The following is a 27,575-nucleotide window of genomic DNA, read 5'->3' on the forward strand; positions in this document are numbered from 1 at the left end:
CCGCACACTCCAACCCACCTAAGAAATTATTTCTAAGCAAATAAAATCTCATTTTTCATATGGGAGTTTTTTCTTTTTCATTTTCTTTGCATGCATAAAGCCCAGTAACATCTCCAGAGCCACTCTCCTGCCAGCAGATAACTAAGACTGTGACCGATGCCAGTGCTCGGAGCCAAACCCGGTTCCCATGGGCAACTGCCTGTTTGGAGACTCGTGCCTTATGCAGGGACACTGGGTGCTGAAGGGAGGGGTTTCTCTGCTTTTAAAGGCATAATAGGAATCAACCCAAGAAGACGATGTAAATCTAGATATATCACCCATTTGTACAGCTGTGGCAAAGAAACACAGATGATGCCAGAGCAGGCTGCCAAGTCCCATTTCGTTCTATGCAAAGGTGGACCTGTCGGACAATGCTGAAAATACGTATTTACAAAGCAAACTGAAACACTGGCTGAAGGTGCAGGCAATAAAGTACTGCTAGCACACATGTCAGAATAAAACCTTTATTTCTGTATTAAGGCCTGGATTTGCATGCTGGCCTTTTACCCTGTGTGAGCCTGGGACCTCACAAAACATTAACCAATGCACACGAGCTGACGTTTTTCTTGTCAAATGGCACGAGTAATACAGAGCCCTAAACAAAACGTTTGGCACAGGAAAATAAACCAGTATAAAATAGGAAAAGAGAAATAACTAAGGAAAAAATATATGTCATGAAGAGCAGCAGCAGTCTGCATGACTCCAGGATGCAGCCATGGGAAAGATGTCAGATGCTGGGACCCCCTGACTGTGGAGGGCCTGGCCTAAATTCAAAGCCTGATTTAGCCACATCCAAAACTCCAGGAGGCCCTATGGCACCTGCATGTCAAGAAAGCAGCAGTGACAGCTCATTTATGGTGTGAAACAGGATTTTCAAGGCCAGGCACAGCATTCCACAGAAATACCCTCCTCTTCCTCAGCACCCACCATCGCTGCACCCTGTCCTCAGCACCCTGCCTGCCGTGGAGCTGAAGTCCCAGCTGTGATGTGGTCATGTCAGAGCATTCCTGCAGAATTTCTCTGAAACAAACAGGTTTTCAAGTTTTCACCATGAGCTGACTTACTCCTCTATTTCATTTATTTTTATTTAGCAGCTTTGAAAAAGGGGTGCAAGCAGGGAGGGAAGCAGTTCCATGCTAGCACCCTCCTCCCTGAGGGCACTCCAGGCAGCCACCAAAATCCTATCATTGCTGGCTTCCAGCCTGATCCAAAACCTGGGACTGCCAGCCATGAAAGGATTAAAACTTGGCCTTAAGGTTAATGGGTTTGGGAGGAGGCTGGAGTTGCTCCTAATCTTTGCAGTATCATAGGAACATTTTGAAACAGATATCATTTGAAAAAAATACAACCCAAACCAAACAAATGTTTCTCTGGACATTTTTTTCTATGGATTGCATGCGTTCTGGCTGTTTTCACTCTAATATTTATCAGTTTGGAAGAGAGGAATCAATTCATAAACAAGCAAGTAGATTAAAGCAGATGAAAGGCAGCTGTGCTGCCATCACAGCAAGCCCAGGGCATTAACACGCAGGGATGCTGGCCAGGCCTGCGCCACAGCCACCGCAGCAGCAGCTCGCCATCGCTCGCCCACCACCAGGGACCAGCTCCCACCCGGGAAACAATGCGCAACCTTTAACCCTTGCGTTCCTACGAGTATGCTGGGAAAACATCCGCTGCACCAAAACAATGGCACCATTTATTAAGCGGAGAGCAACAGGCTCAGAGCTGCAGAAAAATCAGATCCCCTGAAACAGAGACTGAAAAAAAACCAGGGTTTTTTTTTTTTCTTTTTTTTTTTTAAAGGAGTTAAAAATGGAAACTCATTTCCAGATGCATTTTATAGACTGAAAACATTCAGTGAAAAATCTCTTCAACTCTCCTCTCTTTGTACATATGTATGCTTTGGTATCTTATCCCTTCATGACATATTTTGCAATATGAGATATTTTGTCTTAAAACACAGATTGAAGTTTGAATTAAACATGGTGCTGGGGGGAAAACAAGGAGGAGCCGCTGCTTCAGGCAAAGCCCCATCTCCTGAGGGTCCAGCTCTGCCGCTGGTAATGCCTGTTGGGCATCTTGCAAAACACACTCCACTGCACATACGCAAACGCATTTCTCAGCATCGCCATAGCAGATGGACAGGAGTTTGTGCATTTAATACCCCGCCTGTACCATCGAGCCCTAAACATGCCATTTCCAGTGCAGGTGCACCCTATAGCACCAACCTTCTCTCCAGAGGGAAATGAAACCACAATAATAGCCACCCCAGGTCCTCATTTGCCTCACTAAAATAAGCCTGATGCTGCCCAGCAAACACGGCTGTCGGTGCTGCTGCTTGCAGCACTGCTGCCAGGCCCCAGGGCCCCCTGCGATGGGGGCAGCCCAGATGGATGCTTATCTAGCCCCCAAAACCATCACCAGTTCTCGCACTGATTATTTAGCACAGTAAGAACCACGACGAGGCTGTATCAGAAAACAATTTATCTTGTGGGTCAGCTCTTGAGCTTTGATTAAGCTGGACAGCACAAACACTCCATTTATTCCAATCTAAAATTTCCATCGCTCTCCTACAGCTATGCCAGCAGCACAAAAATCGCAGATTGCGCACTCACACGGAGGAGTTTCATCCAGGCAGGCAGTGAGCGGGCTGCTGGGTGCGAGCAGCGGGGTGCGGGGCGCAGGCAGCAGGGTGTGGGCAGCGAGGAGGGCGCAGGCAGCGGGGTGCAGGCAGATCCTCCGGGCGAGCGCATCCTCGCAAAGCGGCGCGGGCGGAGGGTTTTCCTGCTTCAATCCCGCTGCACTGCGAACCCAGGGATGCCTCAGGGGCAGGAGCCCACCGTGCAAACTCGAGCCGGCGGACCCGGGCTCGGCTCCGGGAAGGTGGTCAGGCCGCTCTAGCTCCTTACCTGGTAGGAGCAGTTTTCCTGGTGGACCATCTCCGTGCATCATCCGCCGCGGCCGCCCAGCCGGCAGCTCCCACAGCCGCCGCGCCGCCCCGCTGGGTCTCCGGCCCCGGCGGGAAGGAGGAGGATGGGAAGAGAGAGAAGAAGGGACAAGGAGGACGAGGACGGGAGCCCGGGCCAGCCGCTCGCCGGTAAGATGGATGCTGCCGCGCTGCTCCGCCTGCGCAGCGGCGGCCCCGGCGAAGCGCAGGGGGGGTTGTGTGTGGGGGCCGATCCCGGTCCCGCCCCGCCCGCACTGACGGCACAAAGAGCGGGGGGCTCCGCGCAGGGCGGGTGCCAGCCGCACTCCTCCGCGGGGAAGGGGAAAAACACCCCAAATGCCTCTTTCAGGCCCTGCCCTGTGCCGGGGCAGCTTCCCCGGCCCCGGGGTGATGCTGCGGCGGCCGCAGTTCCAGTCCCTTCAGCTGCAGAACCGGCCCCTGCGGGACGCTAGTGAATCGCAGCCGCCTGCCTCTCCTCTCTCTCGCGGCGAGACACCAGGCCGTTAAATAAATAGCTAACAGATACTTTTATTCTACCCTCTGCTACAGAAATATAGCGCAGCCTTTTCTGGAAAAGGCTCTGCCCTACATTTCCAGCATTTCCATACCTCCCCGATGCAGTGAGGATGAGTGTGGAGCTCCTCGCATGGCACCCACTTTGGCTGGGCTCTCACCTCAGGTGCGACCCCATTTCGGATGCAGGGAGATGCAATCCTGGGACTGGACAGAGAAAATACTTATGCTCACCACAATACCCTTCTCCCAACACCAACAGGCCCTTCTCTAAACAAATCTCCCCAAGGAAAACTGGGGAGAAACTGGAAAAAATCTGAAGATTGAGTAAATATCCTGGCTCTGCAGATGCTTTTTGCACGGTGACAGGTGGGTGGGCTGAACCACTGCTTGCAGCCTGGGGACAACGAAGCCCCTTTGCAGCCTGTCCATCATCATATGCCTATATGCAGAATACTTCACTGCCATTTCAAAACAGCAGTGTGAGATTATCAAACTTTCTTCTCTGCTTGCAAGCTCAGGCTGGAGACCTGGCATGTGGAGGGAACCAAACGCTAATTTTGCTTTCTATTGTAGAAGTCTTTAACAGGAGAGACTGGAATGAATGAATGGTGGGACAAGTGGATAGTTCATAATTCTCTGCATTTGCAACCTCAATCTGCTGAGCACTGGTTTGTCAGATAACTCAGGTTAGTTCAGTTTGACTCATTTTCCAGGGGGTAACACATACCCCAAAAGCCTCATTTGGTTTGGGACTGGGCTGGCTGTGGCCCCACCTGGGGGTAAGGAGACAGCATAAGCCCTAATTTTGGCTGGACATGGCCTAACCGAGGTGTGCCAAAATGCCCAGAAAGCGATGGCAGTGCCACAGGCTGGGCTTGCATCCTGCATTGAGCACTCTTACCCAGGTAGGCAATAGCATTTTGGCTTGCAACTAGAAGAAACTCTGTGCCTGACCTTCCTTTGCTAGGCAAATAGGGCTTTAATGTAAGGGTGGTGAGTTACTGGAACAGGTTGCCCAAAGAAGTGGTGAATGCTCCATCCCTGACAATGTTCAAGGCCAGGCTGGACAGAGCCTTGGGCAACATGGTCTAGTGTGATGTGTCCCTGCCCATGGCAGGGGGGTTGGAACTTGCTGCTCTTAAGGTCCTTTCCAACCCTAACCATTCTATGATTCTTTATTCTGCTCCTAGCCGCAGCCAGCTGTGGCTGAGTTCTGAAATGCACATGACTGTGAAAGCCAGAAGCACTTCCTCACAACACATCTCGGATTTGAGTCCCTGCACCAGATGTGCCTCTGGGAAAAAAAAAAAAAAAAAAAAGAAGAAAAGCCTTTGTAAACTCATCACTGCCCCAGCTTTCCCAGCTTCCCACCTCACAAACAGGCCAGAGGGAGCTGCTTTGGGCGGATGGAGAGTCCCTCGAGTCCCTGCACAGCTGGGCAGCACAGATAGAGAGAACCCCTCTCAGCTCCAACCTTCTCCCCCCCAGTGCCCTCTCCCCTACAGGAGCAGAGTTCTGGAAAAATTACAGCTTTTGTTTAATAAGAAAAAAAAATCAGCATAAATTTTGAAGAGGGGATGAAGTCATGCCTGGTTTTTACTGGTTCTGCACAGAATCCCATTCAAGTAGGCTCCAGACATCAAAATAAAAAATCCTCACTTTTCAATACATTGCATAAATCTTTGGCTTGCTTAGGAAGAGTATCTGTGGCAAGCTAAAAGCAGCTCCAGGTATTACATAATCCCTAATGCCATTTATTATGTGCATCACAAGGAGAACTCCTGAAATTAGTCTCCGCTTCCCACATGCAGGTCTATCTATAACGGCTGTGACTCAGAGCTGCTCTGCGTGCAGCAGATCCCCGGCAGGGACTGCACCAACCTCTCTGCACCCAGGTCTGGTGTGGCAAAAGGTGAACTCCCCCCAACCTATTTAACAGCTTATTCCTTTTTCAAAATCACCCAAGAAAGCACTCTGCTTGGCTGCAGAAACACCACCCATTTGCAGCAAGGCTCTTCCCTCCAGGGCAGGGAGCCCCATATGAACATTGCAAATGCAGGTGGAAAAGGCCAGATATCATCCTCAACCTCTGGATTTGCTTCGCTGTTTTGTACCCCGTTGCAATTATCCATTCAGAAATGAGGTGGGCAGGTAGGTAATAATTAAAGCAATGAGTGATTAAATTGAGTGAAAAACTTCTGGCAGTCATCCAGGTGGGTCAATGGGAAATGATGCTCCTGGATGAAGGCAGTGAAAAAACACTGCTACTTTCTGCAGAGCCCCAGGTAATCCCCAGGGACTCACAAAAGCCCCTCTCAGGTGCGAAGAGAAACCTGGGTGATACCTGCACTGCCTTCTTTTCCCTTTCTTATCAAGGCACCCTCTAACTTAGGGTGTCTTGTACCACTTACAAGATGATCTAGACAAGTTTTCCTGAAGCTTTCCCTGAAACCATCTCTGCTAGAAACGTGTGGTTCAGAAAGCCCTGGACAAGCTGGGGACACTAGCATGAAACTTCTCTTCAAAACCCCTGCTCCAGGTCTCCTCCAAAGAGTCTGGAAAGAGACTGCTCAGGGCAGAGTCAGTCTTGGCTGAGCAGCCATCCAGCCTGCACCTCCGCTGCTGTTAATGTGGGCCACCAGGAAGGGTCCTGGACTGACACCCTGAGTGCTTGCAGGGCTTTAGGAGTGAAGACACATGATATTCAATCCCATGATGCAGGGAGCAGCATCCCTCCACTCACTCCCTGCAGACACCACCAGGGCAGTTGCCCACAGAGAACAAAGATGTAGCTTGAGCAGGCACATTCAAATTTGTGTAGTGAAATAACAGGATTTCATTAATTACCCATCTACAGAAGGAAAAAACACCTGGTATCCCCAGTTCTAGGGGAAAATGCATAATTTCTGATTCTGTGCACATCTTTCCTGTGGCTTTTTTTTTTTCTTTTTTAAACTTACAGAAAGTGCCCTGGCTGGGTCCCACAGTACACCCAAACCCTGGCCCTCTCTAGCAGCCGTATTCACAGCACAAGGTGGTAAAGGCAGACAAAGCAGGTCCTCCAGGCAGGCTGGCCCCACTTGCCCACATTGCAGCCTTGTGCTTTTTTCCCTGGCTGCTGTGCCTCTGCCTCAGGACCAAGGAAATTATTAACAGGGGAGACGAGGTAATACATGGAGGCTATCGTCTCTCCCATCATCATTCCTACTTCAGGGAAAACATTCCTTAAAAAAAAAATAAAATAATAAAGCTGTGCAGTAGAGCCAAAACCTCCTGTTCACCCTGCCTGGGAGCAGGGGGCAGAGGAGCAGGGCATGTTCTCACCACTGTGGAAGGAAAGGAGCCTGGATGCATTACTCACATGAAAGCCACAGACAGCCCTTTTCCCTGTGTGCCTGTCATTTCTTGCTGTCCCACACATTTATTTTTACACACACGTGTCCTGCGCTGTGTGCCTGAACCCTGCCAGACGCAAGGACTTACACAGCCTTTCAGCCCGAAAGCTTCGTAAGCGGAAAGTAAAGAGGAGGAGCAATGTTTTTTTGACAAGGCAAACTAGTGATGTGCTTCCTCGTCTCTGATGAAAGCACCAGAAACATTTTCTTGCCCCCAGTCATTCCTCAAGGGGCCTTATCAGGGCGAGCACTGGGAAGGTTTATTTTCAGGCTTGTTGCCCAACCTATTTGGTTGACACAAAAAGCTAGTCTAAATTAATACACTTTTTCTTCACGTCTCAAAATAAATATGTACCTAGATCATGCAACAGGTAAAAATGAGGGAGAAGTTGAACACTGCATCAATAGCAGAGGGAGAGGCAGAGAATCTGCCCTGAGCGAGCCCATCTCACCCTCTCTGTGATGCTGCCACTGACCCAGAGCCCAAAGGCTTGCTCAAGCACAGCTAGCTTGCAGGGAACCAGGAATTATATATGGCATCATGGGATTTCAGCTTTATTTGAAGACAATTTACTGGGAGTGATGGATTTAGCTCTTCTTTAAGCCAAGCTAAAGCTTTTCCACAGTTTAAATCTAGCAAGAAAAAAAAAAAAGATTATTTTTTAATCAGTTAATACTAGACATCTGCTTCGAAGGGGAGTATTTGTTTGGATTACATTCATATATACTTTTTTATTTAAGGCAGATGATGCTGATCCATTTTTCATCATTTTGGATGTGTTACTATTCTCTGCGAGGGGATAAACCTCCAAAGGTTTATGAACCCAAACAGTGCCCTTCCCTCTTCCATCCCTCGTTTACTTCCATGGAGGTTTCTGGAACCCTTTGCAAGTAGCAACTTTACAAACCCTTCCTAAAGCAACTGATCTTTCATTTACGATAAAAACTTGTGTGCTGACATGTTAGAATAAAATCCTTCTTGGTCCTCTGAGGGCCAAATATGACATTATCAGAAACACACGGGGAAAACCTTATAGTGAGTTGCTATAATTTTGGAATTCCTATGTGATCAGGGAATTAAGGAGCACCAGGAAGGGTACCCGTTGTGTTTTTATTTTGATGCAGAAGCGCACATCTTGCACTTTTAACAGCCTCATGCTCTATTTTTAGTGGTAAGAGATTCATCCCAAAATGTCAATTTTCTACACGTCCCACAGACGGCATCCTTGCCTTTACATAATCAAACCATGATTTTTCTCTTCCCTCAAAACAAGGAACAGAAGGTTACAGTAATTTTGCATTCTGATACCTCTGATGCACAGGATGTCAAATGCTTCACAGGGAATTGGAGTGAATAATTTAACTCACCCAAATATTTATAACTTTCTGGTGATACATAAATGACAAAATATATGGTAAACAACCAGACTTTTCCATGAAACCCATCTAGAATGACTCGATGATACCATTGCACAGGATTAATTTTCAATTAGACAATTCATAAGCTGGATCACAGATGCTTAATAGAGAATTTGCAAGTGGTCTGATGGTGAGCAGGTATGACAGCCCACCAAGAATCAACTGCTGATGAACCGTTTCACCTACATCTTGCTCCCTGAAATTTTATTAATATTGTTAAAAATAAACTGTTGTTTTGGAAATTCAATATTCATGGTATGTAAATTGCTATGAAGAACATGAGCTTGGCAAGGTAAACCTCTAAGTTTTTGTATTAGCTACTCAATAAACTGTTACAATCCACCTCACTCTTCAGCACTATCTCTGTCCCATCTGGGGGAGGATCTATAGCAAATCCCATTAGCTACAAACAGTTTTCAGCACTTTTGGCCTGTACACACAGTGCCGTGCAGGAGACTCAACATTCAGTGAAAGCAGGGGGTTTGGGTTACCTGGCATAAACCACACATCACTCAGCCACAGCCTATTATTTTTACATTGCTTCAACTGAACCAAAAGCGAATTTCACCCACTGGCTCTCCCTGCAGTCGATGTCCAAACCAGCCCAGGGATAGCTGACCCCAGCAGCATCCTCGGCTGGCTGATGGACTAGGACGTGCCCTTGCCCAGTGCTGCCTGGACCAGCTGTGCCCAAGCTCATCTTCCTGCATTTGCCAGGAGCAGCCAGGCACTGGCAGCCAGGGCATCCACACTTGGCATGACCACGCTGCTGGCTGTGACCTGACAACAGACGGAGCCCCCCAACTTAGGCTCAAAAGCCTATTTTCTGCTCTGAACCGTGCTGGGGTGAGGGGATGCTGGCACCAGAGGGAGGCACGCAGCAGCTCCTCAAAACATCTGCAATGTTACATAAAAGATAATCAGAGCTGCAGCTGTATAAATATTGATACAGAGTAACTTAAAACAGAATCATAGAATAGTTAGGGTTGGAAAGGACCTTAAGATCATCTAGTTCCAACCCCCCTGCCATGGGCAGGGACACCTCACACTAAACCATGCCACCCACGGCCTCATCCAACCCGGCATGAGCTCCAAGTAATGGCAGATCTCTTCGATAACAAATTTGGTAGAAGTTTTTAGCGGGGCTAATAACCCAGTTACACGTTGTCAAATTCCCTTCACTGTGCATCATATTCAGGCTCGCCGCACACAGCTTGCAGGCAGGCTTTCCTACCCCATTGCCCCCACTTTTTTTTTTTCCATCTTCCAAACATAGATTTTTTCTATTTGAAAAAAAAAAAAACAACCCAAACTGCATTGGGCTCCCATTATACACCCATGCATTTTAAAAGCAGGTAGGGAGAGGAATTAATGTATTTTCTGATGATGAAGAGAGAAGAGAGTTAAAAAATGGCATGAGAAGAGGGAAAAAGAAGAGAGATTTTCCCTGAGAGGATGAAGGACAAGGTGGCCTTCAGCTTCCAGACTGGGCACAGCAGGAATTACATGGAAATGTTGATGAGTTGGAAGCACGTACAGAAATCCCACGTCCTATGCTCAACACTTAGCAACCATTAAGCTACTGGTCTGGGGCCAAAAGCAATTTCTGGATCAAATATTAAGCCCTTTTAATTGTGGCAAAATCCCTGAAACTCCAGTCCGGCCATGCAGGCAGGCAGACAGCAGTATAACCTGCACTTAAATACTGGCAATTTATTAATCTTCAGTGTGGCATGTACCAACAGGCTGCACTTATGTTCATCCAACAACAAAAATTAGGTGCTGAGTTACCAATTATAAATTAAGCCTCTGACCCCATGGGAGTCAGAGGGTAACATCTGTGGACGGGGATGGGATTATCCTGCTATTAGTCACCTTGAGTCCATCTATTTGTTTCCATTCTCCTCATGCTTTCTGGGAAGAAACGGCTAGCGGGGCTTATTTATGAGCTGGTTTTATTTTGAAACCCATTTTAATTCCAAAATGAATGGTAAAAGCACAGAACAGGGACTTGCAGGCTGAAGAAGTAAACAAACCATACTACTAGCTCACTCTGAAATTAGAAGTTTCTTTTTCAAACAGCTAAATACCATAATATGAGTATACTAATAGAAACAGGTACCAGCAGTGTCCTTTAAGTGCTTCCTCAATAAAAGTGTGAGCTTACAGAGACAAACCTCCCTCTGAGTCATGGATGGGATAAAAATAGACAGAAGGGGATTTTTCACACATCTCTGAAGTGTGATGTCCATAACTCCAAGCTTAATGACACAGCCTGGCAGAAAGCCATTCTTGCACTCTTTTGGGGTGTGCGTGTATCTACTTATACTATGCACACAACTCCCCCAAAATCTGTAAGCCTCCAGAGAGGTCCAACCCCCTACACTGTTAAGATCAGGGATTATTGGAAGGATGCGATTACTGTGTGGGAGCAAACCCAGGTCCATGTGAGTAAAGCCTGGCTCTCCCTTTAGGTTTCTTTCACTTTGTCAGCTTTTCAGAAAAAGGATGTAAAGATGATTTTCTGAGTTTGACTCCCAATCCCACTGTCACTTGAGAAAGAAAAGAAAAATAATCCTTTTGGGCTGCAGCAGCCTGTAGGTCAAGAAGCTGATTACACCTAATGGACACAGCACATTTTGCAATAGATATTGGTTACAAGGTCCAAAACAATAGCATCAGCAATAAAAAGCCCATCCCTGCCTGTTCCTGATGCCACAGCCCTCCACAGGAGACTGTTAGGTTGCAAAACCAGTATTTGAAGTAAGAAGTGAAGCTATCCCCCTTGGTAGGGCAGGCACACTAAGCATGAGGCTGGAAAAAGTTAAAAATAACAGGATAAGCAAGGGTGGATCCCAGCTGAGCCTTATTAGTCATGGAGCGAGGGAGCCACACGGGGCTGCTGCCTGGTGGCAGAGCAGCACCATATAAGAGCAAGAGAACCACTCTTGTCTCTGAAATCAGATTTTCCCCCTCTCCTGTTCTGCCTCAGGCACTCTTTTCCTCCAAGCAGACTTGCTTTGGCAGCCTCCAGCTTCTACTAATAATACAGTGTATTGTTTTCTGTGACTCTTTAAAAAGAATAAAGAAGATCATGGCTGATTCATTTTAGGATGTCTGCTGGAACTGGATCAGTATTGACAGACAGGCATGTGAGGGGTTTATTCTAGTGGAGGTTTTTTAGGGTTTTTTTGTTGGGTTTTTTTTTTTTTACTTACGCCATCTTTGTGTCTAATTGAGCCTTTGAGTTGAGTGATGTTTGAGTCACTGATGGCAGCAGTGCCCAGCAAAGGCAGTGCTTGCTCCTAGAGATTAATTTGGATGAACAAAAAAGGTAACATGCAACTTGCAGTGTTTTATCTTGGGAGGAAGCCACAAGACGGAGGGATCAGTAATCAAACACAGCTTAGACTCACTCCACAGGAAACTTCCTCCCAGGCTGCTCCAGTAGCACTTGGCCACACAAGCCCCATTCTCCCATCTTCTCCTTGGTGCTAATTGTAATTAGAGCATCACATCAGTTCTGCTACGCTCCACCCAGGCAGCACCAAAACAAGCAGGGCCATCACCTTGCCAAGGGAACACAAGCAACATGGTCCAGTCCCTCAGCCCAGCAGATGTGGAGCAGCCCTGTGCCCAGGACCTGCTTGGAAGCTGGTGGGTGCTGAAGGTATGCCCCAGGGCCACCCCACCCAAATTCATGCCTTTTCACGGCTTGACCACCTGGACACCCAGCAAAGCAGCTGCCTGCAGCTTTCCAGCACCTCAGATATGAAAATCCCTGCGCGTGCTCGAAATACCTGAGAGCGTGAGCGGGGAGCAGGACGTCATCCATGCACAGTGGGGCTGCATTTGCACACAGTGGCTCCTTGTTCCCGAGGCCAAAACACAGAGAATTACCACTTGTTCTCATGATAGCGGCTGTCTTCTGAGCCTTCTCTAAGCATCACATTCATCCAAAACAGCATTTATCTCTCCAAGCCCCTTTTCCAGCTGAACTAATGCACACACAATGCCTTTAGGCTTCGCACACTATAATATAATTTTCAAGTTTAAACGGAATAACAATAACTAAGCAGTGAAATAAGGCTTTGGTACTTCAACACTTGTAAAGACAAATGAAAAGTCAAATATAAAGAAGAGAGCAGTGCTGCAAAGAAAACCACTGCCCTGGCCCAATTTCAGCCCTTACAGCTGGCGAGGGGAATAGTACTCACCCTACCTTGTGTCCTACCATAGCCTCTGTGTTTAACGGTATACTGGACTTCTGCATTTAATGTCAGGGACATTAAGCCCACCATTACACCTTTGCATCACCAGGAAAGGCTGAGGCTCTAGGTCTAAGCTCTACCTTTTGCAAACTCCACAGCAATTGGGTATAGGGACAACCTCTCAATATGCCATTAAAGAGAAGCTGTTTCTGGGCCTTAGACTCCCTCTACAGAGAACTTACAGTTTATATTTTTGGAGTTTACCAGACTATCAGTGCAAAAGAAGTGGGGGAAAGCTGCTCACAGAAACAAAACGCTCAGAGAAGGTGTTTTATTTCTGCTGCACAGCTTGTCTCTCCATCACCTCCACTGGGAGCTGCAAGCCTGGAGCAGAAGGATAATAAATGACATTGTAACATGAAAGGAGACCAAAAGCCAGGCAGAAGCCTGGGTTTTTAAACCAATGAATCATAGTCACCCTTTCACTAGCACCTCCACACTGAGGAGCATCTCTACAGAAAGCAGCTCACACACCTGCACAGCCTCTCTGTGCCCCTGCACCTTCCCCTGGTCTGGCTGTGGTTCTCCTCTCTATCAGTTCTCCACTAAGCACAAGTAAAATGTCTTTTCGCCCAAAGAGCTACTGCTGGAGATCAGAGAAAACTGTGTGATCTGTCCTTGCTCTTCATGATGGTTGGCTGCTCCAGAGAAGGTGGCTTTGGCACCTGATGGGTCACTGTTTGCTCAGAGCCACTGATGGACCAACCCAGAGAGAGCAAAGCAAAGCTCTTTATAGTAAATGCATTTATTTGGCATTTTGTTTGTCCTTGCTTGGGGCCACATTTCTGCACGTCTCACATGAGCTGTAAGAAGTCATCTGGTGTGCATGGTCTGTGCTGGAGCTTGCATCAACACATCTAGGGAGCAGAGCCTTGGTCTGACCTGAAGCCCCTGGCACAGCTTGATTTTCAGGGGACAAGAGAGAAAGGTAACGGACGATACCAAATACCTGAGCTGTGGGAGGCAAAAGAGATGGAGATGAGAATGCTAGCTGATACAGCAAAGTAATTACTGCCTAAGTTACAAAATAAATTAGCTCGGCTGTTCAGGCGCTGGTTGGGGAGCAGAGAGTGCTTTGCTTTGCCGCAGTGGGCTTTACTCCAAGGAATACTCATTACCACACTGGAAACAGCAGCAGCATGTCAAAAGGCACAGAGATACTTCTGGTGGCCTTTACTGTGGGAAGTTTATTTTACCAGAGATGTTAATTCTCCACCAGACATGTGCTATGTTACATGTTTATTAGTTTTCCTCCAAACATATTAACAAGCAAAAAACCTTTTCATAAAGCTACAGTTACTACGTCAAGCTAGCCGGTGCTTCATCTCATGAATGCTGCCCCTTGGGATCAAAGCAGAGACATCTGCAGGGTTGCATCCAGACCACAAACTACTTCAGCCTTGACTCCAGTTTTGTTTGGTCCAGTGCAAAACATGAAAATAAGAGTAATTAACAGGCATGCCTTAAGCAGTGTGTTATATTCTACAGACAACAATGGCTGCAAGCTTCAGCTTTGTCAGCACGTGGCCTCCTAAAAGCTCAGCTGTGCCTGGCTGCTTAAGCCCTCAGAAGAGATTTTGGACACTGCAGAAGCTCTCCAGCCTCTATTATTAGTATCAGCAATTTCAATTATATTAACCTTCAGCTAATGCTATGTTCAAATAATTTCATGAGTACAAAAGGGTATAGATAACAAGGCAGGAGGGACTGCAAGCAAAGTGCCAGAGAGGATGGCAGTTCACATGCATTCTGAAATGGCGGTGCATCTCCCTAGGGGTAACACAGCTTTCTCCTTCGCGTTGGACCAAGATGTACAGAGGGCTGGGATGGGGAACGGCCCTAGACCAGCACCCCAAAAACTCATCTCACATCTTTGCATCAAGCAAAATATATATGTTTATATGGAAGTATGTCCTATAGAGAAAGACAGGAAAATGTGGGAAGCCCTCATCCATGTCTTATGGACAGCCTGGGCTGACAATTCTTGGGAAACTAGTATAGAATTCATCCAGCCTTTGTGCAGAGAGGAGGACTGGATAAACTCCTGAGCACCTTTTGGGTGCAATTTAAATATTACTAAGATACAAAAATATCAGCCATTTTGCTCATTTGAGGATGCATTTTAAAAGATTTCCATGAGAAAAGGGGGACAAGCTGTACAGAGGTTTGGTTTGCAGGTGCATGCCCTGATTTTCACCTACTTTGCCCCTCCCAGAAGCAGGTAACTGGAAAAGATGCCAGAGTTGTTTTTTCAAGGCTACGGGATGTTTCCTGCTGCTCCCAACAGCTTCTAGGTCAGCCTACAAAAGTAACAAGCTGGGAGTCTTCCTCCCAGGAAAAAGCCTTTTTCATCTTTGCAAGGCACAGCCAGAATCTGGCTTTACAATTTTCAACCTGAGAAATAATAGATGAGAAAACAGAAGAAGAAACGACAGGCCAGCTGGATTGTGCCAGGATATATGCTAAGCCACTGGATATCATGCGTTAATGCAAATGCACAGCATAGAGAATTCAGTAAGGAAAAATTACTCATAGATTATTATTATTATTCTTATTTTTAAACTACTACAAGCAGTTTATCATCAAACTCCTATCAGGCAAAGGAGACACAGAAGAGGATGGCCACACATGACTCAGGTACAGAATTCTGATATTTCCCCAAGTCCCTCGTTAATAAATTCAATATAAGATTACATTAAATAAAAAGTTTAGATTATATTTTTAATAACTCACTAAAAGCACTTCAATTCCCTACAGACCGTACGTACTTGCAGCTTTTGTATGCATAAAGAATTAAGCACTTTAATATAGCTCTCTTTTTTTAGCGTTGCCATCTACCAGCTGGGAGAGGATTAAATCTCGGCCTGGCACTTCCCTTTCCTCTGCAACCCCTCTGAATTGCAGCTATTTCCTCCAGCCCAGCCAAACACTCGGATTTAATTTTAACAAAGCACAGACGAGCTAAAATAAATGGCCTTAGTGCAATTTTCTCATTTAAAGGAGATCTATAGATCACTAAGCAGGTAATGCAGATTGGTGATCTAAATAAGATCTACCACTTATGTGACGCAAACTACTCCATAGGCATGACAGGGAAAGACAAAGCACCCCAAAATGATAGAAGCACTTGAAAAAGCTGGAAACCCTTGAGGGGAAGAGTGATTACATAGCACCCCATGTCTAAGGCAACAACCGCAGGAAACTGCAAGAGGGAAACTCATTTTCCACAGAAGCCATCAGCGCTTTGCTTACAGAAGCAGGACTGATTTCAGATCTAGGTTAGCGTGCAAGCTGGAAGAAATATTTTCAAATCGTTTTGGCTATAGCTAAGAAAGCTTCTCACACAAAAATGTGGAATTATCTGCAGATCTAACAGCCAAAACAGACCAAATCCTGTGGGAGAAGCTGCACCCGTTCCTCAGCAGTGTCATTCTGCACTGCACCTGTGATGCTTGGCTAAGGGTTTTTTTTCTGGGTGAGCAGCCCCAGCCACAGTAACTCACAGTCCACAGTGGCCAGCCTTGGAAAACACTAAACTGATCAGGTGATGTGATCATTTTAAACAGCTATTTGTTTTAGAAAATAAATACCTATACTGAGACATTGGGAGAAACTGGGAAATCAGATTTCCTGCCAGTGGTGACTATGCCTGTTTAACATGGGAATCTTTTATACCCTCACAACAGGCTTTTCCCTCAAAAAGCATCATAAAGTCCATTTTTCCCACCAAAGACAAAATGGTGCTCCCTGTAAACCCCCTTTGGGCTGCACCACCACATCCTGGCCACCTATAAATACAGCGACTTGCATAGCTAAGTGTATAAGCTTATTTGTTAAGACAGTTACCAAACAGAAGTCTCCTGACACAAGAAAGGAAATGTTTTTATTTCAGTAGGGGAAGGCATAGGGTGTCCAAACACAAACTGGTTTGGAGTTCATAAAGCTTATTTTACCTAATCAAAGGCAACTTAGCCAAAATATTGGCAAATGGTTGATTTCACATGTAAGCATTTACAAACAAGATCGCACAGCCCAGGGAAACTCGCTTAGGCTTTCCGTTTATCTTCTTCTTTCTGAAGAGAGAAAATCTCAAGTATCACAGAAACATAGAATGATTTGGGTTGGAAGGGACCTTAAAGACCATCTAGTTCCAAACCCCCTGCCATGGGCAAAGACATCTTCCACTAGATCAGGTTGCTTAAAGCCTCATCCAACCGGCCTTGAATGCTTCCACTTACTTTGGGTTCCACGTGTTTGTGCACAGATAAGTACTGAGCTGCCCGCCTGGGTGCCAGCACAGTGAATCTGGTGTGAGAGCGTACACAGTCCTGCGTTAACCATGCGCTCTGCCTAGACATGGGCAGTGCACACTTGCTCCAACTGCCTCCTGTACTACAGGCACCGAAAAGCTAGGTGCTCCTTCCCCCAGTAACAAAACTGATACTGGAGGATGCATGTTTTCACTACAGCAGGAGATGCTGCTGTGTCAGAAGCGCCCAAGGAGCAGGCGACTGGGCTCCAGTGCACACAAGCTTTAGGCAGCATCTCTACTCTGAAGCAACTCATTATCGATGCTACATGAGCACCAAGGAGTTATTTAAACCACGTCATGAAGCAGTACGGATTGGCTTTGCCTCAAAAATCTCTCTCTAGGTGCTGTTTATAATACCAGGTTACCGCAGGAGCATTGCTTGGCTCAGGTGCTCCAAGCTCATCTGCCTCTGCAAGAGATGAGGATCCAGCTTTACTCCACTGACATTACTTTCACTGATTTTTTTTTGCTGTTAGGAGAAATGAAACACTGAATGCAGCATTTCTTTCCAGTTTTTACACAAACTTTAAAAATAACCAAGTATAGCACTTGATTTTCCTACCAGCAGCCAGTTAATGCAAAACCACCTCAGATCCAGGCAGAAAGAAATAAGGAAATAAATCACAATTCTTGCTGTCTGTATCACTGCTAAGCCAATTCTGCTGTTAATATAAACACATGGTAAGGTTTTTGGAGAATTCGGAAAATTATTTAGAATACTTAAATAAGGGGTTTCAGCAGGCATGCCTGAAGTGCCTGTGCAACAACTGTGATCATTAGTTCTGGAGTTGAGGCCGGTACTGTCCAACAGATGCAGGACCATGAAAAAGGCAGACGCTTCTCCACAACAGACCCAGAGACACTTGTCTTCCTGCCTGCCTGCCTGCACCATGCAGGAAGGGCTGCTCCATGCTTAGCAAATCACCGCTTGCCGTTCCAGCTCCTCCAGCAATCTCCACCTGGTTAGACTTCAACCCTACCGCTTTCTGCTTGCTACACTTATTTTATTACCTTTCCTAAGTGCCCGCAAGAGTTTGAGGGCATGGTGAGTTTAATACTTATTCCTGAAAGGCTTTGTCAGCAGCAGCTGACAGTCACTGCTGGGATGGAGCTATCCTGGCTTTCGAATGCTCCTTGGTAGATCTCCAATGTGGTTTGAGTTGCACGGAATAAACACTTTTCATATGGTTTTTAAATTCCCTCTGCCTATAATCTCTCTTTCCAGTTAAAACATTATTTCCATAGCGCCAGGTGTTACAGACACCCCATCTGACTGCCAAGCAGAGTGCAACCACAGTCACTGCTGTCTGTAGCAAAAATAACAGGTTTTACACAGCACAGGTCAGTTCTGAGAATTAAAAACCCCACTACCTTACGTTTATCATACCAATATGCAAGAAACGGAGGCATAAGTACATAATTATTATAAGTACATAATTATATATATATATAAACATATATAAAAATAAGTGTTCTTGCCGCCTACTGAGATTTCAACTCACTTAGGTTTAAGTGGGAATTTGAAAGTATTAGTGAAGGTGCAGCAGGGGCAGGGAACAGAGCTCCTGACTGCAGAATGCCTCAATTTCAAGATTACATCAACATAATGATGTTCTGAGACAACAAAAAATTTGACTTGCCTATGACCCATTTCTCTCTTTTGAAATCCTTGGCATTTGCTATATATGATACCAAATAGCAAAAATATTCTTTTAAAATATACTCATTGGCCTTATACAGCCAGCAGCATAAAGAGCACTCTTCAGTATTACATACAAATACATGAAAGAGAGATGTACTGTTGCCTCCAATGCAATTAGCATTACAACAGTCCAATTTTCTCAGCTTTTCCTGGTGATTTCCATAGCCCATATGAAACATTCACTTACCAATCGACTGGGAAGCATTGCCAGCTTGCTGGGGTTCATCACACAGAGGAATTCACATAATAGTAATACTTGGATAAAGGAGAATCATTCATCAAAAAAGAATTGGTATGCTGTCATCCCATGTATTTAGCACTTTCTTTAATGAAAGGCTCTGCAGCAGGAATGGAGAGAAAGTTTTTGCTCAAGATTATTAATCATGGGCATGTTGCCTGACCCAGTTTCAGAATTAGAAAACATACAACTTTCCAATCTATGTCATTACAAAAGCTCTTCAAGCAACAAGCACTTCAGAGTACCTATAGATGTCTTCTTAGTGTAATGACATCGCAAACTTTGGCAGAATCATTAATATCTTGCCAACCTCATCTAACCTTTGAGCTGGGTGGAAAGTGGCCAAAGTACAGTGCTGCTTTGATTCACCCTCAGTATAACATGGCACCAATGCATCTTCCCCTGCAATACACATGCAGGGATGCTGTTACAAAGCAAACACAACTCCCTGGTTTGACTGAAATGACAGTATTTTGCAAAGCTAAAAGGTTTGTTTTTCATGTCAGCTAAGCCTTAAAACAAATAAACTGCCCTGACGAACCTCTCTCATCACAACTTCGACTTTCTTCAGTGGCCTGATGAAGAGTTAAATGGTCAAAATGAATAGGTAAAACAGCCACCAGGTGGAAAGAGGAGGTCTTGCCAGGCCTCTGTGGCATCGCAATGACAGAAATGCAATTTCCTGCAAGCCAGAAGTCTGATTTTGAAAATCAGCATGTCAGAAGTTAAAGCACTGACTGTTCTTGTCCGGGGAAAATTGCTTCCAGGCATTAAACCCCTAGGTGTTACTCCCTGCTCTCAACTCTTGTGGACAAGACAACACTGAACATCATCTAGCGATGAAGACTCAATCAAACAATTATTACTTACTTTAAGCAAGAACAAAATCACCTCCAATCTTAAAGCAAGTATTTGCTTCCTAAATGCCAGGGACAATGCACTGACTGAGGCAGAACAAAGCTTTGCAACACACGACATCAAGGCTCTGTGCTTGATCCCAGCCTAAGTTCTGTGCAGCCCTGCTACATTGGTACTCCTGCAGGGCTTTAACGAGCGCCCACTGGGCGCAGAAACATAACTACTCACTCCATTTCTCTATTCCCTCTTACGAACTTGGTCTGCACATCTCTCCTTCCACAATGGCCACTCCAACCCAGCTCTCTCTTCAGAGCTGACCTACCACTCCATCAAAACCAGACCCTTGCCGATGGCCAATTACGAAATTTTTTAAAGATTTCATCCTGCACTGTAATACATACTTCAGATTCATTTCAAATCTTCAACGGCCATGAGAGGAGAAACCAGTAAAGCCACAGGCAGACAAAACAGGTATTTACATGGTCCATGATAACTCCCATCCTACTAGCTTTTGGCATCTACTGTGTTAGCCCTTAAAGCCTTTTGCAGAGGTTCTCAACTGTTTTCAAATGCAGACCTGAAGCTCTTTCAACATACACATAGTGAACTTAGGACTGCCACCACTGTCTCTGGCTCTTCATTGCCTTTTGGGGTCCTCCCACAAAGCAGTCCACAGACCTCCGAGGGCAGCTGGACACTGACCAAACACAGCTCTCAGTAAAGCAGGAACACTATGCCTGCCTCCACTAACTCAAGACAGTCTTGAGGACCAAATAAGCCAAAAGGAAACAAATTTAACTTCCTAACATGCTGTAAATACATGAGTCCACAGGCCTGAGGATTAGGTGTGTGTCTGGGCAGCCAGTGAGGATGCTTGATCTGTTGTTTGCACTGCCAAAGGTACCAGATAATGGGCGCCCACCCACCTTGACAATGCATATGGAAATCTTTTAGTGATGAAAAGGAAAAATATAGACACCAGCACACCCTTATTCATACAGCAGGTTTCTGCAGAAGTCCTGGAGGCTGCAGGGATGAGCTTTTATCGCCATTGCTTGCAATAAGCCTGCTTTGAGGACAGCAAAATTCATTCAGTAGTGCCATACATCTACAAACTGTCACAAGCACCCAAGTCTCTTTGAGAGGGTAAGTTGGCTGGCTGAGCCATTTCCTCTCCTGCAAGTGTTTTTTAATTGACTATGGAATTTGCAGATATTATTTTCAGAAAATACATGCTATTGATTGTAATTACCATCCTCGAAGATGCAATGGAAAGAATATTAAAACCATTAACGTTGATTTGGATTTTATTAAAGCCATTAGTGAAACAGCAAGCAGAGCGCTGTTGCTTTCTGAGCACCTCAACAGCTCCTAAGCACCATAAATCATCTCATGGCGCATTTGTTATCGCTTTGGATAAAGCCAGGAGTTGAGCAAAGGGAAAATGGAAGAGGCTGACTTCACACAGCTGGGTCATGAGATTGGTCCAAGCATCTTCTTAATGAGCCTTCTAAGCACCGATTGTTTTCAGGACAGATGTTGTTTCTTTTCTTAGGTAGATGCCCAGCAGACTCAAGAGCCATCAAAAGCAACCCATTGGGCTTGTGCGTGTCAGAGCAGCCTTGCTGGGAGCTTGCTTGCCCAACTGCAGCTCCAGAAACAGTCATTTCACCCTCACATGGGGAGAAAGAAGGAAACATCCTCCATTTCCAGCCATCATCTTCCCAAGGGTACTGGGCCCACATGAACCTTCCCAGAGCCACCAGACTGATGTGGCATTAGGGTAGCATTACAGCAAGCTCACATCTTGAGGACAACCTGCCCACAGACATGGCATAGCCAGGATGGCCAGATCAGCAGCTCGGCACCATCCAGCTGGGTTGGTCCTGCGCTTCTCTCACCAGCATCATTTAATGCCGCTGCTAACACCAGGCAGAAGCTGCCATCCTCTTTCTGAATGCTTCTGGTCGGAGCTTCTTAGCCACCATTACCCTGTTTGCAACCTGAGGAACCAACTTTGGTCCTCACATCTCATTTGTGTTCTGTAATTGCATCTGGAAGCTAAACAACAGCAATTACCATGTAATTAATATTCACTCTCTCCAACCTTTCCAGCAACTTGGGGCACATACAGATATGACTGAAAGTCCCTCTTCAGCTTTAATGCTTTATTTAGTTCACCTGCCGGCCTTGTGACCCCTCCTTGCAATTTTAGCTCAGATCTTTCTTGACTAGAAAACTTCCTAAAACATTGTTAGTGTTTCCCTAGAAGTATGAATTTCCTTTTCCTGTGACTCCAGTTCTACCAACATTCCTCAGCAAGGACTTAGCATAGGTTACTGCAGGCTTGTTGATCACCAGAAACTCCTGAAACCAGCTTGGGATGCTGTCAGCCAAGGACAGGAGGCAGGGATGGAGCAGGTAGGGTTCCTCTCCCAGCACCATATCTGACCCAAGAGCAAGCAGTGCAGCACGAGCTGGGCAGCAAAGCTGAGGCCAGACCAAGCCGTGGTGGGTCCACTCCTATCCCATGAGGTGGCCTTCTGCCCTGCCTTCTCTTGAGGCACAATATAAAGCAATTAAATAAAGGTACTAACAGCAGAAAGAACTCTCTATTCCTCTAATTTCATAGAAGATCTCAGGATTTTATTTTCCTTAACAGAACAGCTACACTGGATTCCTGTTAACATAAACCAGCCCAAGAAACACTTCTAGCCAGAGCAACAGCTGCTTTCACATCACATCCCTGGTGACGAGATCATTGTAGACTACACCAGCCAAAGCCTATAATACTGAAAATTCCCTTTTTCTAATATATTCTGCTAGCAGTTGGAGCAAGCTAGTCCATCTTCTCTGTAGTTGCTTCCTTGATGGTTTCAATTCATGATTTTCATGTTTACAAACACCTGTGATTCCAGCAGGGCAAGGCAAGATTTTATTATAAATAGCAAGATACTGAACTGCAGGAAAATGTCAAGGGCAGGAGAAAAAAAAAAAAGAGATTTTCTCTTCAATATGGTTTCAGTTAGCCTTGAAGGTATTGAGTTCTAGCAGCTCATGGGGCATACGTCCGGCTGCTAGACATAGCCCAGCCATGTGAGAGGAGACAGGGGGTACCATAAAGGCATCAAACACTTACCCTCTGGGCTGGCCAGGGGGCAAAATGCTGTTTCCCAGCAGGGTCTGGGCTGCTGGCAACAGCCCTTTGCCTCAGGTGGCATGGAAAGAGCAGAGCTCCTCTCTGTGAGCCAGGTGAAGGGGAATCCCAGCAATACAAGGCTGGGAAAGCAAACCAAAAGCTTTCTTGTTCAGATGCCTCCAGGACCACTGGTTGGATGGAGGGCTGAGGAATGTCTTTCCAGGGCCAACAGACACTGAAAAACTTGTCTGCAGAGCGGAAAACTCCAGCTGCTTGAGAGTGTCAGAGAACTGGCAGTACAGCTCAACCCATGGGAGATGCTCCCAAGGTGCTGGGCTCCTCAATGCCCAAACCCGGGTGCCCATCGCAGTTCAGCCCAGCTCTACATGCTGCTGAGCGCTTGGGCTGCACAGCACAAGTTGTGAACCCTCGCTCACAGCAGGACAAGTCAGGTCAAGAGGCAGCCATGAATGTCTTTTAGTGCCTTTGTGCTTGCAGGAGGGAACAGAAGGATGGAGGTGAACAGGCAAAATTCCTTAGGTCACACCTCACTTGTTTGTGCACATATCCGGAGGCAAAGAGTTTCCAGCAGCTCAGGCAGCAGAAGTTTATCAGATAATGCTGTAGAAATAACCTCCCAAACCACAAAAATGAGGTAGGTTGGTTTGGGTTTTTTTTTTTTTTCCCCTTAAGCTGAGTTTCTGCACAAATGACTATAATTAAAGATGTTACCTGTCAGTTACTCAGGGCACCAAGTCTACAATGTTCAGCCTTTGAAAAAGCATCCTGCACAGCAGCTGTCCCACTAATCTCTCATTTATCATATCCTTCGCCCACCCAGATTTCTCATCAAATAGTTTTAATTCAAGGATTCCGGGGGAAATCCCCACCTCCCTGAGCTGGATGACTTCACAGGAAGTAAGGGGATGGAATGCCTTAAAAAAAAAAAAAAAAAGGCTCGCCAGCAGCGCGGCTGCAGGGCACGGGTGTCGAGGCGCACATCTCTCATCAGCGCGTCACCGCCGCCGAGGGCTACTGCAGCGGTTTCAGGAGATTCTGTAAATTCCTTTTAATTCATACATTATGGAAGAGTCTCAGCCGGCGCGGTGTCACAGGCGCGTGTGCACCGCTTGTTCATCTAACCACTGCTGCGGCTTGCATCTCAGAAGTTACATACAATTTCTAAAACACTCTGTAAATAACGCGACCACTTAACTATTTACAGGGTTTTCTGTAAAAAACACGGTTGGAGGTTGCATCGCGGCTGACACCAGGTCCTCATCAACCCTTAACAAAAGAACACACACCACCCGGCTGCCGCTCCCCCGGCCAGCAGAAAGGCTACTGTTTCCCAGCCCCTTCAACGCAAAGCCACCTCTGAACGCGGCTCGGGCGGTAGCTTCTGCAGGCACCGTCTGTCTCATCCCCGGGGCCCCGGGGCAGCCGCCCCCCGCCGTGGCCCGAAGATGCTCCAGTAAAGTTGCCTCCTCCGGCCTCCCGCCTCCCCAGGGGCACCACCGCACCGGGGTTGGGGGGCACGTACCCACCGAAGCGAGACTCCACGCCGCGCCGGCGCCACCGGCTGCCGGTCCCGAAGGAGGGCAACCCTCAGATCCGTGTCTCCTCCCCCCGTCCCGCTCCTTGCCAGGCCCGGCTTCCCCGGCGGAGACCCCACGGCCGCGGCAGAGCTGCGAGTCACCGCCCCGGGGCGCGCCCGCCCGCTCCTCCGCCTCCCGGCCCAACTCACCGAGGCGGGGTTGGCCCGGCGGCCGCGCTCTTGCTCCCTGCACTGCAGCCCCGCCAGGTGCCTCTCCAGGGCTGCCCAGTCCATGGCCGGCGGCTGCGGCTCCCGCGGGGGCTGCGCCCCACCGCCACGCCGCCCGCCCGGCCCCGCCACCCCGCCGCGCCGCCGCTCCTGCGGGGGCAGCGGCGGCGGGCGCTGGTGCTGCCGCGGGCGGGTGGTGGCGGGGCGGCGGGGCGCGGCGGCGGCGGGCGAGCCGCTTCGGCGGGCGGGCGCGGCACGGCAGCGGGCATTGCCGGCGGGGCAGCACGGCGGGTCCCGGCGCGCCGGCGGGGAGGGCAGGTAGCCCCCGTCCTCCTCTTCCTCCTCCTCCTCCTCTTCCTCCTCCGAGTCCTCCAGAGCCGCCAGGTCCAGGCTGCTGGGGGATGGCGAGGACTTGCCCTCCGAGCACGGCGTGGCTTTGCTGGAGTTGGACTCCGAGCTGGAGCGGCTGCTGCCGGCGTCGCTCCCTAAATCCATCCCATCCTCCCGGGAGTCCTGCCGGAGAGAAGCGAAAGGCGCCGCGTCAGAGAAACCGGGACCGGCCCTGCCTGCCGGGCACGGGAACCGCCGGCCCGGGGCGGGCCGCCCGCCTTGCCGGGGCCGCCCCCGCGCACCAGAGCCTCCGCTGCCGCCGCGGGGCGGCCCCGCGCGGGCAGGCGGGAGCCGGTGGCGGCCCCGCGCTGGCAGCGCCCCCCGCGGGCGGGAGCGCAGAGGAGCGGGGCGGGGGGGCATGGGGCGGTGCTGCCCGCCGCCGCGAGGGGAGCCGGGGCCGGGCTGGGGTAGCCGCCGCGGTGGCGCCCGGGCCCTCCGCCCCGCTGCCTGAAGGCAGCGCCGGCGGCGGGGCGGGCAGTGCCGGCCCCCGGGCTGGGCAGGGCTGGGTGTCCGCCTCCCCCGAGCGGTGGTAAACGCTGGTTGTTTACCACACAAATCCAGCTCTCGGGGGAAAAAGTAGTTTTGGAAAGAGGGTGGCATGTGTCACCTTTCGCCATCGCGTCAGGCTTGGGGTGCCCGGGTTTGTGGGAAGGCTTCGGTTGTTCATTACAACGCGAATGGCATCCTCCAGCACACACCCGAGGGATGTACCATGGCGCACGCTACAAATCACTGCTTCTCACACTCTCCATTTCTTCAATTTTTTTTTTGGTAGTAAAGTAACTAGTTAAGAGTAGCCTATAAATAACTGCTGAAAAACCTAATCTACTTTAAATATTCTGGGTCGCTGAAGCCAAGTTTAACATGCAAATGTTCGCATTCCCAAATTCATTTAAAGAAGACCTTTTAAGATTGCGTTGCCGAAATTGAGAGCGTTAATCACACAGAAGAGCACCTTTACTGTGGTATTTGGGAGATGCTGCAGCACTCGGCCTCTGAGCTTGGGGTGTCAGGTACTTCCAGACTCAACCCAGCAGATACGGTGAAGAGAATATAAGGGATAGTAAACTTCTTGCAGTCTGAAAGAGGGAGAGCTAGCAACTAGTCTTAGTTATAATTAAACTCAAGCATTTAATTGGATCGAGAGGTTTTCGGTTTTTTGTTTTGTTTTCATAGAATCATAGAATAGTTAGGGTTGGAAAGGACCTTAAGATCATCTAGTTCCAACCCCCCTGCCATGGGCAGGGACACCCCACACTAAACCGTGTCACCCAAGGCCTCATCCAACCTGGCCTTGAACACCACCAAGGATGGAGCATTCACAGCCTCCCTGGGCAACCCATTCCAGTGCCTCACCACCCTCACAGTAAAGAATGTTTTATTTTTTTTCTCAGTAATAGGGAAAGCTGTGTAAGAAAAACATCCCTAAGGTTGCATGGGGTTTAAAAATGTCCCACTGCATAGGATGGTGAGAGTGATGCCAAGCACCAACGCATGCCAGTGTACATTGTGTACACCCAGGGAGCGTGTGCAGGTCTGGTGTGGCAGCGCCGATGGGAATCTGTCCTCTGCAGTTCCCTGCCCCAGCAGTGCTGGTGCCCTGTGTGCGCACAGGCAGTCCAGCCTGGGTTTGTCAGTTCTTCCAAAGGGAAGAGGGGGAAAGAAGGGAGACATCTGCATCTGGTTAACTCCAACTCCTGGGAGTTTGAACTTGTTGCTATGTGGCTGTTTGTCTAGAGGAGAGGACAGACCTGCACTGGGGGGATGACATACCTACTCTGCTGACTCACAAGTCTTACTCAACATTAACCTCTTTGGCAGCAGTGACCGAGTGCCATGGAAAGACAGGATTTCAGTCTCAGCAACTCATACAGAAAATCCAACACCATGAGGCAGACAGAAAAGAGAGGTGTAACCTGCTTGGAGCTAGGGCACAGACTTGGACTGAAATGTTTTAAGTGTCATGGAGACACCCTGCTTTTCCCCCCATCTAAGCATGCCCCTTGGGGCAGGAGACCCTGGCTGCAGCCACAGCTTGGAAGGGATAAAATGGGTCTATGATGCACAGCAAAGAGTAACACAGTTTATTTCGCCAAGGTAACATTAACCTCTCTGGTTAAGTGTCTTCTACCAGCTGCTCTCCAGGTTACCTGCAGTTACTCCCTGCAGCTAACCCAAGTCACTCTCATGTTAACTGAGAGCAGCCACATTCAAGGCTGCATCCCTCCTCCCTGCTTGGTCCCTGCTTGCCTCCCAGCCTGCTGGCACTTGTGGTTGGGACTCATAAAATTAGTAACTGTGCAAATGCAGTTTTAAAAATAAATCCAGCAAATGGGAATGAGAGTTGAGCCGCAATCCTGGAAATTGATTATATTGGCAAAATTTTTACCAGTTGCACATCTGTAGGGTTAGGAAGGAGATTGCATTTGACATTGCAGGGCGTAATTCTGTATTTGAGTCTCTTTTAATATCGCCACCACCCTAAGAAGTGAGTATCTGCTGAGCAAAGTGGAGAAGCTTTCTCACTGGTTCCAGTCTGGCAGTCACAGTCTGTGGAAAGATTTATTTATAGGATCTCATGGTG

General features: G+C 47.8%; 1 protein-coding gene across 2 annotated transcripts in view; it reads right to left on the reverse strand.

The window, feature by feature from the left end:
- Positions 1–25,133, reverse strand: part of SCHIP1 (schwannomin interacting protein 1) — a 43,306-nt gene extending 18,173 nt beyond the window's left edge. The window contains exon 1 of one of the 2 annotated variants that reach the window (XM_080624105.1): positions 24,935–25,133. In XM_080624105.1, the coding sequence (XP_080480231.1) occupies positions 24,935–25,096 (162 nt within the window). In that variant the 5' untranslated portion in view covers positions 25,097–25,133. Of the gene's footprint in view, positions 1–24,583 lie in introns of both variants that reach the window. The other variant, XM_080624104.1, reaches the window with a different exon arrangement.
- Between the last annotated feature and the right edge of the window lie 2,442 nt (positions 25,134–27,575).

This window comes from Psittacula echo (genome assembly GCF_963264785.1).
Source record: "Psittacula echo genome assembly, chromosome: 7".
NCBI lineage: Eukaryota > Metazoa > Chordata > Aves > Psittaciformes > Psittacidae > Psittacula > Psittacula echo.